Raw genomic sequence first — 13,229 nt, forward strand, 5'->3', positions numbered from 1 at the left:
AAGCTCTTTACTGTCTTCTGTCTGCAGTACTCGCTTCTCCTTGCCTGCCTCCACTCTGCATGCTATGCGCATCAAGGCACAAAGCCTGCCATGCAGGGACTCACAGTCTGAAGGGTCAATCAGACGGACAGACAGAAGTCAGAGACTTACAAGATACCAGACAAAATACTAGAGAATTTTGAGGAAGATGATACACAAACATACAAAATGAAAAAGACAGGAAGCTTGGGGAGGTGAGATAGTACATGCTTTTATCTTTAAAGTTGTGCATCTTTCCTAATTTAAGGTATATTTAAATTTTTATTCTTGATTATCTGTGTTTGTGTGTCTGTGTACATGTGTGCGGGTACCTAGGAAGAGGGTGTAGGATCCCCTGGAACAGTTGTAAGTCTCCCAATGTGGGTGTTGGGAACTGAACTCTGCTCCTCTGCAAGAGCAGTAAAAACTCTTAATTGTTGAGCCATCCCTCCAGCCTTCAGTGGACCTCTTTTTGGAATTACAGAAAGTAGTACTAGGAGTTGAACCCAGGCCTCATGATGCCAGGAAAGCGCTCTACACTGGGTTGTGGCCCCCTCCCTACTTTTATTTTGAGCCGAAGCCTTTCTGGGTTGCCCAGACTGTACCTGAACTCGGGGCCTTGAATTTTCCATTCTCCTCCCTTAACCCACCAAGCAAATGGGATCACAAGCTCACACCACCAGGTCTGGCAGAAAATGTAATGAAGAGGAAGAAATGAGAAACGTTTCATAGAAGCCAGCTAAGCTGAACCTTGGGGGATGGGAAGGATTGAGTCACAGATATGGACTGATGGTATGGTCGGGTAGAGAGCGAGACAGGTAGAGTGAAGAGATGGAAGAACATGGCCCTAAGGTTTAAATCTGCGGCTGTGACCTGTGAAGCCCTTTACAAAGAGGAGTCCCTGTGTCCTGACCCCCCTGCCGAGTGAGAAGGCACAGTGTGTGAGAGCTTTACCAGCACAGCACACAGGTGTGTGTGCGCGTGCGTGCATGTGTGTGTGTGTGTGTGTGTGTGTGTGTGCGTGCGCGCGTGTGCGTGTGTGCGCGTGCGTGCATGCGTGTGTGTTGTGTGTGTGCGTGCGTGTGTGTGTGTGTGTTGTGTGTGTGCGCGTGCGTGTGTGTGTGTGTGTGCGTGTGTGTGTGCGCGTGTGTGTGCATGCGTGTGTGTGTGTGTGTGTGTGTGTGTGTGCGCGCGTGCGTGCGTGCATGTGTGTGTGTGTGTTGGGGGTGGGCATGAAGGGCTGGGGTGGGGGAGATTGCAGGAGGAGGGGAAATCAAGTACTCAATGTGCACTGTGTTCGGATATAAAATGTTCCCCGCAGGTTCACATGCTAAACATTGTTCCCTGTTTGGTCATTCTGTTTGGAGAGGTTGGAAAAGCTGAGAGGAAACTAGCTAGAAGTGGGACCTCCCTGGAAGAAGTATGTCACTAGGGCAGGACCCTGGCTATCTTGTTTCTGCCTTCTTGAACACCCTGCTGCTTCCTGCCAGCCACGAAGCTGCTTCCTCTTTCACCCTTCCCAGTGGCCATGAAGTTACAGCTCACCAGAATCAACTGAGCAAAAGGCTATGGATTTTGTTTTAAAGGCAGAGTCTCACTCACTATATGGCCCTGGCTGACCTGGAACTTGCTATGTAGACCAGGCTGGCCTCAAGCTCACAGCGATCCAAAGGGCTGTAACCATGAGCCCAAACAATTTGTTTACTACCCTTAAATGATTTTCTCTGTTATTCTGATGACAGTGGTTCAGAGTAACTAAGAGCCCTGGCATTCACTCAAGATCCCAGCAGCAAATAAGAAGGGAGAGGAGGGAACTGAGGTGGGACTCGGTTAGGACTCACAGAGCCTCCACAGCCCACCGTCCTCCTGCAGGCCTGTGACTGTCCTGAAGCATCACCTCCACTATTGGCTCCCTGTGCAGCTGGCACCAAGATCAGGCCTGAGTCAGGAAAGTCAGGGTCTTTTTCACTGCCTTAAAGGAGGAAACTGAGCTCCAGGAAGGTGATGCCACCTGCCCAAGGTCATGGATTGAGGGAGTGGCACAGTCAGAACTAAAGAGGCCACCTGGTTCCCAAGCCTGCCTAGGTCCTGCTCAAGGAGACCAGGGGCGCTTGAGTCTCCAGTCTCTCCTCCCTCGGCACACTTGGGTACAGCCGAGGGTGGATTCGGGCAACTTTGAGCCAAACACCCCAGAGCTAGGAGGGCCCTTGCTGGGCATAGCCAGACACACTGACAGGTCACATGTGGCACCTCAGTGGGTGGTGGCAGGAAGTCCCCAGGGAAACCAGATTTGTACTTCCTCACTGGGTGGGAACATTCTCCTGACCCTTTGCTTTCCTAAGCCTACTTCCTGATGACTTTTTGGGGACATTAGCAGTTATGCCAGGGACTAATGGCCTTACTTTTCACTTCCTGGGAAACAAATTGTACCTGAGTATATCTGCTAATATTGACTTTTTATTAACACGTTTTCTTCTTAGAGATTACACAGGGAGTTTGCAAATTCCCAGGTTGACAGTTCATTGAGTCAGGGAGCCAGGGAGAGGCTGATGACTCATGAAAGGGACTGTGTGGGAGTCATGTGGCTCTGAGACCCAGAACCAAGGTCTGCTTAGGACAGCTCTCCAGCGTTTACCTGCCTCAGCTGATGGAGTCTCAGTGCCCAGCCCAGGGCTCCTTCTACATAGCTCTAGCTACCTGGAGTTCCTGAGGGCAAAGGCCAGACTTCCTTCTGCTGTATTACGTGGAGAAGCACCCCAGATCCTGCACTGGACACTGGGTGAACAGCATGGAACCTTAAGGGGCCCAGAGCCACACAGACAGATGACAACTCAGAGTGCAAGGCGCAGTCACGGGGATGGCTCCTTCCCAAAGTGGGTGCGGAAGCCTGGAGCCCCTGTTAGGGAGCAATGTGGACAAAGGCTTTTGGGAGAGAGACACATTAATACAGTCCCAAGCTGTCCCTGGTTCATTCATTTGTAAATGAATTCATTTACTAAAGTGACTGAATTTGGAGAGAAAAATAAAGTGTGGTTCTTGTCTCCAGGGAGCTCACTATGGTCTCTCCTGGAAGACAGGCTGGGGTACAGTACAGGAATTTTGTTCTTGGCAAGGAGGCACATGGCTGAATACTGTTTATCATAATATTTATAGGGCTCTTGCTGTATGCTAGGTTAATCCTCTCATCAACCCCATGGGTTAAAAGGGGAACACTGGTACAGAACGGTTATGGAATTTTCCAAAACACACAGATCAAATCTGAACTCGGGCAGCTTGGCCCCGAGCATCTGCTCCTGCCTGCCCAGCCACGGGAATAAATGAGCAGTTGTACCAACAACCATCTCCCTAGAGCGTTCTCCACACTGCCCCTCCCGAATCCCCCAGCTTCCGGCCTTGTGCCCCCTGGAGCTCTTTCTGGCTGCCTAGTCACCAGGGCTTGGCCCTTGCCTCTGGCTGTAGGCATGCACCATCAGCAGAGACCTCTAGGGCAAAGCTATTTTGTTTTTGGCTCACTTTGAAAGTGCATCATCTCTGAAGACCTGAGGTCCAGCATCTTCGGTTCTCCTCCCAGGAATGAGAGGCATTTAACATACAATTCCCATTCTTAGCTCTAGCCCTGATATAGGTGCTCAGATGGAGACATGGGTACCCTTTTGTAGGACAACTAGCAGAAGACACAGTCAGTTTAGACTCCTTCTTGCAGCCATTGTAACAAGCTCCTAACTGGCCTCCTCTCTGGTCCCTTCTGCAACTCCATCATCCTTTATCAGAAGCAGGCACTTCTAGTCTTTCGGCTGGTACATCTAATCTATGTCAGGCTCACTCATCAGTCTCTCTCTCTCTCTCTCTCTCTCTCTCTCTCTCTCTCTCTCTCTCTCTCTCTCTCTCTCTCTCCCCTTCTCTCTCATCACTGCATCCCACACACTCAGTGCTCCAGGTACCCAGAGCCATCCTCTTCAGCATCAGCAGGCCTTTACCTGTGCAGCGACCTCACCTGGGATACCTTCCTCCCCACCCCTGCCTTTTCCATTAGATGAGCCCACACTCACCCTCAAGGGCTTCTCAGTGGGCTAACCCCTGGACCACAGACTTCCTTGTTCTCTGTATACTCTGCTGTCATACTGATTTTCTTGCCTTCTCTGGCAAGCAGGAGCTAAGACTTAACTATCATTGCATTCCTGTTGCTGGCACAGGGTCCGTCGTCACAGGTGGGATCAATAGGCTAATGTATTGTTGTGGAGAAGCCAGAGCTTGAATTGAGCCAGGAATGGGTTCTCAGAGGCATCTCTGGATAGCTACAGGTTAAACTGTTTTGCCCGGGGAAGCTGGCCCATGGAGGAGAGCAAGGTGGACTCTGAAGGAACAAGAGTCTTGGTCCCTCAGTGTTTCTCCATGCCTCAAGTGCGCCTGGACACCCACTGAGGAAGCAGGGTTTGCTGAAGGCAAAGCTGAGGGTTCATGTAGTGGCTCTGTGAAAGGTGTGTGTGTGAGAGAGGGGGGGAGAGAGAGGGAGAACGAGAGAGGGAGAGAGAGATGGAGGGAGGGAGAGAGATGGGGAGCAAAAAGGCTGCTAACTTCTGGGTCATCAGATGAGATGTTACTTCTTCCTGAAGCTCTCACACCCTGTCAGCACACAGTGGGAGCTCAGGTGCCCACTTGGATGCAGATTCTACTTCTGCCATGACAAGAACTGGGGAACTTGCCTCCTTCAGTTTCTCATCTGTTGAAGGGGAGAACAGCATCCACCTCTCAGGGTGAGGGAACTGACAGAGACAACAAAGGTCCTGTTCAGTGCCTGGCACATGAAAGGCACCTACCTAGCTGCACCTAGCCTTAGCCACTGCTGAGAGGCTCTTTGCATCCCCGTGGCTGGAGCCGGGTTTCCGAAGGGAGAGAAGCAGCAGCCAGACCCCAAGCCTGGCGCACCTTGGAGGAGAGGTAGGGGCAGAGCCAGTGGAATCCGGGGTGGTCAGAGGATCTGGCTGTCATGATGTGTGGAGAGAGGAGCAGAAGGGGAGGGCAGCAACCAGGGTCAGAGGCATTTCTGCTTGCCAGCTGTCAGGACACAGGCCAGGGAACCCCAGGGGAAGCTCCAGGCTTGAACACTGCAATCCCTTCTAGAAAAGGTTTACCCTGGGGAGAAACTGGACCCATACAGCCTCTAACATGGAATTTAGAGAATAACTCCCTGGCAACAGGATCCAGGGCACTGTATCCTGACACAGTGGCCACGCCTAAGGTCATGCTCTGATGTATACGCCCACAGAAAGTGACCCAAGCTCCCTGAGCCTCAGTTGCTGCTGCCATGAAGTGGACGACTTTGGTGAGATGCTTGCTAAGGGCCTGGTCCACAGCAGGGACCAACAAACACTGACTTCCTCAGCTCATACTCTGAGGTTCCTGCCTCCTTGTCACAGACACACAGCTAGTAGGCAAGGGCTCCTCATATTGGTCCCAGGGCTTCCCGGGGATCTGTGAGGGCCCTCTCAGTGGGATGAGAATGGAGGGAGGGACATTTCTGCACCTAAACAGGATCCAGTCCCCATGGGAATTACCCAAAGGGCTCACCTGCTCGCCCATGGCCACACTAAGGAGGGAGACTTGTTTTTGCTGGGGCCACCATTCAGGGAAAGTTTGGAAAAAGAGGCAGTGAGTGTAAAGCCTGTAGTCAATTTCAGAAGACTTTCTCTCTACCTAGCTCCATGCTCAGGCTTATCAAAACCTGCCATCTTGGGTAATTTCCTTAAAAAAAAAAAAAAAAAAAAAAAAAAAAAAAAGACCTGCAGGGCAGCATGGCCCTCCTGTTGAACTGGCTGCAGCCCTCGTCCCAATTAAGAGCTGTGAACCCCAGCTGGGGGACTAGGGCACCTCTTTCCCTTGGCGATGACAGGGCCAGGCTTTGCGGGGTAGCTGTGGCTCTCTCTCCACCCTCTTCCTATCTCAGCATTCCTGCCTGCTAGAGCTCCCACTTGACACTTTAGCAGCTAATATCACCTCCTTTTAGAAGCAGGTGGGTACAAATAATAGATTCATGAAGGGCTCTGCCTAAGGCTCTGGCTCTTTAATTAAGATCATGATCTTAGGAACCAGTGTTTTCTGGGATATCTGGGCCCTCCACACATACCCAGAATGGCCCAGTCTACTTTTCTGATGAAAAACCTGAAAGCAGAGTTGGCAGGGAGGGAACATGAGATTTAAGAGTTAGAAGAACTGAGTTGAATCTCTGCTCTGCCTCTGGCTAGTTGTGTGAGTTAGGGCAAATACAGCTCTTATTTTAAAATGAGAATTGATAATAGTATTCTGCTGATTATAAGCACCCCAGGAAATCATTCATGCCCAGAACTATGCAAGAAGCTGGCATATCACACAGCAAGGGCTGAATGGACACGGATGATGACAATATGAGAGAAACAGCAGCATGCACTAAGCGCTCACTCAATGCAGAGGCAACATTCACTAAGCGCCCACTCAATGCAGAGGCATTCCAGAGATGATTGGTGTATCCTGCACAGAGAGAGATGGCTGGAGGGAGAGGAGCCAATGTTACCTGTTCCAGAAGACAGCTCCTGACACCTTCTGCATCTCCCCCAGGGTGGCGAGAAGAAGCGAGGACTTGCCGCAGCCCACCTGCCCCACAATCATGGTCAGCTGGCCTGTGGCAATGGAGGGCAGCAGCTGGGAGAGAATCCGGGTGGAGTCTGAACAGCTATCACCCCGAAGAATGGATGGACAGGTGCACTCAGCCCTGGGCCCTCATCCCCTCCCCCACCCAGAATGCCTAAGATGCTCCCTTCCCCCGAGATTTTCCCTCCGAGTTGACAGCCTTCTCTGGCTTCCCAGGTCCTCCCTCCACTTCCAACATCTTCTGCTTCTTCCCTACAGTGCTCCCTGATAGCCCAGCTCTTCATCGTCGCTCCAAAGTGCCAGCCTGACCCTCTGCCACAGGGCTGATGGGAACATGCCCACGTTCAGAACCTCCATTTCCATACATCCTCCTAGACCTCTCAAGAGTGACACCTGTTAAAAGATCACTGGCAACAGATGTTTGACATCAAGGCATCACTGCCTTAGTCTGACCTTGGGGGTAGCCTGTTTCAGTCTATGGACACCTGGAGAGCATAGCCCACTTCTATCTAGAATTCAGACCTCAGAATGCGCAGCTAGGCAGCAGAGGGCAGGTACTTAGCAAATACTGATTTGGCTTTTCCTCTCTGTTTGGGACATGGGGGGCACATCTCAAGGGGTGAGCTGGACCATACCTCGGGGGATATGGATGGTGATGTTGGACAGAGTGGGGATTCCATCAGGGGTCCAGGTGAAGAAGCCTCCGATGATCTTCGTCGTCCATCCCCACGGTACAGAAGACAGAGGCAATGGGGCTTTCAGTGTGTAGTGTCCCTTGTATCCCTTCCCCCATGAAGGTCAATGGATGCTATTTCTAACCCCTGGAGTACTTTTCTAGGCAGGAACAGTAGGGGATTAAGCCCTCTCTGAGGTACCCTAGTGGGCATAAGGAGGGGGTTCCCCTTATAAGTGGGGGGGAAATGTTCTTGGCCTCAGGATTTCTCTCAGCAGGCAGGGGTCCTTTGGATGGAGGATTCAGAACCCAGGTTCTTGGTCCTGAGCTATTAAGCTTCTCTTGGGAAATGGTGCTGAGGCTGGGTGTAGGGTGGATTCAAGATTGAGGACTCACCTGGACACAGAAGTTGTCAGCATCCCCATCCATGCTGGGGGCCAGCCTCTGCAGTGGGCCCAATAGGTCCTGGACCTCTTCCCGGGCTGGGCGCTTGCGGTTCACAACCTTGAGGGGCTGTGGATGGTTAGGAGGTAAGGGCCCCTAGGCTGAGCCCCTTCTGGGGGAACGTGAGGGCCCAATGCAGTTGGGCACAAGCTGCAGGACTCAGATAAAACTGCTGGGAGGAGCAGGAGGAAGTTGGGCACTTACCACTGCCTGGTACTTGCTGGCTTGGCCTTGGGGTGCAGGCTCTCTGGGGGCACACTGCTCCTCACGGATCTCTGCACTGGACAGGAACTCACTCAGTTTTTGCACGCTGCAGGGGAAGCAAAGATATACCCTTCACCCCTGTGTAGGGCAGAGGAAGGGAAAGGAGGAAGAGTGCTGGGAAAACAGCTCTTCATGGGTGCCTGGTCCTAAGTGTACAACACAAAGGCTGGGCTGCAGGGGAGATGAGCAGTGGGCAACTCCATAGGGCTGAGTAACAAATGTTACCAGGAGTTTAAAAAATACGTTTACTCATTTATTGTGTGTCGAAGGGTTGGGGAGGCACATGGGCTATAGACAACTGTAAGGAGTAGGTCTCTCCTACCATGTGGTACTTGGGATTGAACTCAGGTCAAGGTCACTAGGCTTGGCAGCAAGACCTTTACCCACTAAGTCATCTGGACACCCCTCCACCCACTGCCCACTATGATTATGATTATTATTATTGCTGCATTGTTTTGAGACAGGGTTTTATATAGCCCAGGTTAACCTCACTAAGGAAAGCTTTGAATTTCTGATCCTCCTGCCTCTACTTCCCAAGTTTTGGGGTTACAGGTGTGCACCACTATACCCAAGTTTACACACACACACACACACACACACACACACACACACCAGTGATGGGGAGTGAAACCAGGCTTTGCCTATACTAGGCAAGCACACTACCATCAAACTAGCACTTCACAGCTCCTAAGACTTTTTAAAAAGGCTGACCTGTAGTAGTCTGGATTGGAGGTACCTTTGTTTAATTTGGGTTAGTTTAATGTTAAAGACAGTTGAACCATAAGGCTGCAGGATGGTTGGTGTTGGGTTTTTCTAGTTAAACCATTCAAGTTAAGTGTTGTTAAGTGGTCAAGGCTGGTGTTAAGATTAGTTGGGATTAAGAACAGTTATTCACATCGGCTAGTGTCTGGGGAGCATGTACTAAATGCCAGACGTCATGCTAATTGCTATATAAGCATCATAGAGTCTTTTCCCATAACAGCTGCTCAAAAGAGACCCAGATCACAGGGAGGTGTGTCCTGTGATGGACAGCCCTGAGGATGCCCTTGCCTGGACCCTTCTCTCACCTCACCAGAGCTTTGACAGTGGACCGAACCACACTAGACAGCAGGAACAGTGGTGTGACCAGGATGTGGAAGAGAGAGAGGGAGGCAAAGGCCACCGAGGGTGAGAAGTCCGACTCTTTGAAGAAGCTGACGTGGCCCACGAAGGTCTGTGGATAAAGGGAGGAGAGGGTGACTCGGGGTATTGGTCCCTCCCACACCGAACCCCACGGCCCTAGAAAGGAAGCTAGAGAGCTGACAGGATGGTGAGGAAACTTTCAGTTACAGTCATCTTCTTCAGTTGTCTCATGGAAATGTCCCCAGCAAATTCAGGGCTCATGCTAGGGGTGGGGCAGCTCCCTCTGGCCCTGCCCCTCTGTGCCAGGAATAAACAGGGAGGAACCCTAGGGTTGGATCTGCTCCTGTTCCACTTAGAATTCTGGGTGCTAGCTTCCCTAGTCCTCAGTCTGGTGAAGACACAAAAATAGTTGCTATAAAGCCATTGCCTCCTGGGTCTGTCCCCAGCTACCTGACTGGCTCTGTAGCACAGTTCCCAGAGTGCAGGCCAGGAATCAGCTCAATAAATCACATCAAAAATGAATTCCCAAGCAGGCCTTACAGCCTGTGCACTCTGAGCTGCTCAGGGATTCTGGTCTCAGGGGACATATCCATATCTTTTAAAAGAACCCCAGTCCAGGGCAGACACCAAGGGGAGGTTAGGTGGGGGTGGTGTGGGGGCTCTAGGGGCCTGGGGCCTTGCTGGAGGGCACATGATCTGCCTCCACAGCTAAGCCAAGGCACAGCTTTGGCCAAAGCAGATCATGTCAGTCCCTGATACGGGAGCTGTGTGCAGCATGCTCCTGAATCTAAAAAAGCAGGTTACACAACTGTGTAGCAACACAGTCCTATTTCTGTAGAAGTGACATATCGTCTGCTTAAAAAGGATGAGAAACACCCTGAAGATGCTGAGTAGGGTGTGGGGTTTACCTCCACTTTTACTCTTCAACAGATGTGTTCCATCTTTATGTGTTTGCAATTAACAAATATCCATTTTAAAATTCTATAAATGACACCATCCCCCTTCCTCTTCCTCCTCCTCCCTCTTTTTGAGACAGGGTCTTGTGTAGTCCAGGCTAGCCTTTTGTAGCCAAGAGTGACTCTAAACTGATAGATACTCCTGCCTCCACCTCCCAAGCGCTGGGAATACAGAACATACTACCATGTCCACCATATATGGTGCCTGGCCTGGAGCCGAGGGCTTCGTGCAAACCAGACAAGCACTCTACCAACTGAGCTACACCCCCAGCCCATTAGCTATTTTAAAAAGAAAGTTTCATTCCTCTATTATGTCTCATATCCCCCAGCACCTTAGACAGAGGCCCTGTCTGTGTGGAGTGGAGAGGGAACCATCTGTATTCACCCCCATTCTAGACACAACATTGGAGATCCTTGTGCCAAGGGTGGGGACCTGGATGGCTCTCCCCAGCCCTTCCCAGCCCTGTGCAGAAGAGAAAGGTCCACTTACGATGAGCACGGCAGCAATGGGGATGGCTGTGTTCATGAAGACTGTGAAGGAAGCACAAAGTGAGATTAGGGGAGGGAGGAGGAAAGAACAAGAAGGTGGCCGGCTGGGATGCTTGCTGGGTGCAACTCCAGAGAGGGTACCGGTGGCTCCTTCCCTTGCTTCGTGAGGGCCTCTGTTGCCCTTACTCCAGCCCTTACTTCTGTCCTCTGAAGAAGCAGTGAAGGGAGCCCCATGGTAGGATTGGCGCACTACTGCAGGATTGAACAGTAAGCAGCTTGTGTCTTAGGAGACCTCAAAGGCTGCTCCTTCCTCTCCCTTGAGCCCCTGCATGTCCCCTTGTGGTGCAGAAGCTTCTTAGTTTGCTGTAGCTCTTGGGAGAGATTCCAAACTCCTTCAGTCTAAAGGGCTGGAGACTGAGAGCATAAATTGGGATCTTCCTTGGATCTAAGACTTGGACTCCACACTCAGATTAGGTAGTGATTCCTCATTCTGTAAGAAGTATAGCCTTGGGGGCTGGTGAGAAAGCTTTACCAGGTAATGGCATTTGCCACCAATCGTGAGAGCCTGAGCTCAATCCCTGAAGCTCACAATGTAGAAAGAGAAAGAAGAGATTCCCAGTTTATCCTCTGGCCTCCACATGTATGACGTACGTGTGTGTGTGTGTGTGTGTGTGTGTGTGTGTGTGTGTGTGTGTGTGTCTGTGTCTGTGTGTGTGTGTGTGTGTGTGTATGTACAAGCACACACATAAATTAACTAAACCAAAAGTGTGGCCTCAGGTTCTTATCCACTCTTCTCAGGTAAGTCCTGGTGGGTGAGGCTGGTTCTGCAATCACCCAGATTAAAGCCCAAAGCCCAGGAGACAGGCACGATAGCCAAAGGCTTAACCATTATATATGGTCCTGCCTGCTAACCTTTGTGTGAGCCTCAAAGCTGTTTAATCAATACCAGCACTAACTGTGAGCGTGTTTCAGTTGCCCTTCCTGACAAAGGCAAGGTTGCTCTTCAGATCCACTTACACAACATTGCCAACCTGCTTTATGTTTTTTTTTTTTTTTGTTCTTTTTTCTGGGAACCAGTCGAAACATTTCTAGTTCCATCCACGGTATGAGGGTCTGGGATAGGACATAGCATAGCCATTGCTGGCTGGGGAGAGATGGGCAAAGAGGAAAAAACACACGCACCTATCAGTCCTGCACCCTTGACTGCTACCAGCCACATAGCTCTAAACCTGAAGTAGCCCCCCTCCTGCCCCTCTGCAGTCCATCAAGATAAAAGACTAATGTGGAGGACTTGGTGGCAGAAGCACCTTCCAGCCTCTGCCCTCTGCCTCATGCTGGGCTCTCCTCACAGCTTCGGGCAGGCTGGGATTTGGATTGGGGGTTGATACAGTTTGCGAAGGAAGCAACATATCTGCGTGTACCAAGAGTGACAGAGAAGTCCCTGCCTTCTGACTCTGTAATTCATTTCTTGGGCATTTGTCCTGAATACTCACTCAAGAGAAAGGAAGGCTATCAGCAAGATGGTGCCAGCCCCAGCACTGTCACCACAAAACACAGCTGCAGCTGTATCCACAAGCCATGCAGAATGAAGCAGGCTCCTCCAGCAGGAGGGGCCACTTTAGTAGGTGATGCCATACACCTCTTGGGGACACTTGGCAGGCAGACTGTGCAATAATTGATATTTTATTCTAATGCATGGTTCCCATGGTCATGGTTTTTAAAATATGTATATTTTCCTCTTTTATTGTCGTTATTTTTAGAGGTGCCTAGACTCCTTTGAGGAATGAGGCAAGCTATAAATAAATTAAAAACGAACATTTCAGAGCTGATGCAGCAATGTGGAGCCTGCTTGTGACAGAATTAATTTCTGCACTGTGCTGGCTGTTGCAGGAGAGGCAGAAGGACAGGAATGATTTCCAGTTCCCTCACTCTCCCCTGGAAGCGTGTCTGCTGCAAGATGTCCCTGGTCCCCTTTGGTGTGGGAACCGGGGGAGTGGGATCATTAGTCACTTTGCCTCTTGGAAGATTACCTCATCACCATGTGAGGGATGTGGCCACCTTGGGAATGTCACAGCTTCAGACTGAGGGCCCTGCCCCTCTCTTGAGTATGGCAGCCAATTGTGTATGGGGGGGGCAGGCATCGGGACAGGCAGCTGTTGTGGGTGAAGACTGAGGTCCCATTTTCCTGGGCCATACACAGCTCTACAGGATTCCACAATGGTAGAAGAGGTAGAAATACATGGAGAATAGACTTTTCTCTAATTCTGGCACAGAGTGGGTGATTCTCTTTGATGTGTTTTAGAACCAAAACAAAACAAAACAACACCCCCTAAAAAAAACCCATAAAAACAAACTGCAGCTGGTCAGCACCTGGGAATCAGAAGCAGGTGAATCTCTGTGTTCAAGGCCAGCCTGGTCTACAGAGTAAGTTCCAGGACAGCCAGAGCCACACAGAGAAACCCTGTCTCATAAAACCAAACAAAAACCCAAACAAGCAAGACAAAGACCGAAGGACATAACAACACTTAAATTTTGAGTGTGAGGAGCATGAACTATGGGCTCAACGATGTCACATAAAGTCGAAGACTATAGAATGGTGTATGTCCTGCTTTGCTTTAATTATCAACTTGACACAACCT

General features: G+C 50.5%; 1 protein-coding gene across 5 annotated transcripts in view; it reads right to left on the minus strand.

The window, feature by feature from the left end:
* Abcc8 (ATP binding cassette subfamily C member 8) overlaps positions 1-13,229 on the minus strand; it is a 67,627-nt gene that overhangs the window by 24,770 nt on the left and 29,628 nt on the right. For all 5 annotated transcript variants that reach the window (XM_035446631.1, XM_035446630.1, XM_027420547.2 and 2 more), the window contains exons 11-16: positions 10,592-10,632; positions 9,091-9,236; positions 7,964-8,069; positions 7,712-7,828; positions 7,278-7,353; positions 6,566-6,671 (exon numbers count right to left, since the gene is read on the minus strand). In XM_035446631.1, coding sequence (XP_035302522.1) covers positions 6,566-6,671; positions 7,278-7,353; positions 7,712-7,828; positions 7,964-8,069; positions 9,091-9,236; positions 10,592-10,632 — 592 coding nt within the window. The remainder of the gene's footprint in view (positions 1-6,565; positions 6,672-7,277; positions 7,354-7,711; positions 7,829-7,963; positions 8,070-9,090; positions 9,237-10,591; positions 10,633-13,229) is intronic.

This window comes from Cricetulus griseus, chromosome 6 (assembly GCF_003668045.3).
Source record: "Cricetulus griseus strain 17A/GY chromosome 6, alternate assembly CriGri-PICRH-1.0, whole genome shotgun sequence".
In the NCBI taxonomy this organism is placed as follows: Eukaryota; Metazoa; Chordata; class Mammalia; order Rodentia; family Cricetidae; genus Cricetulus; species Cricetulus griseus.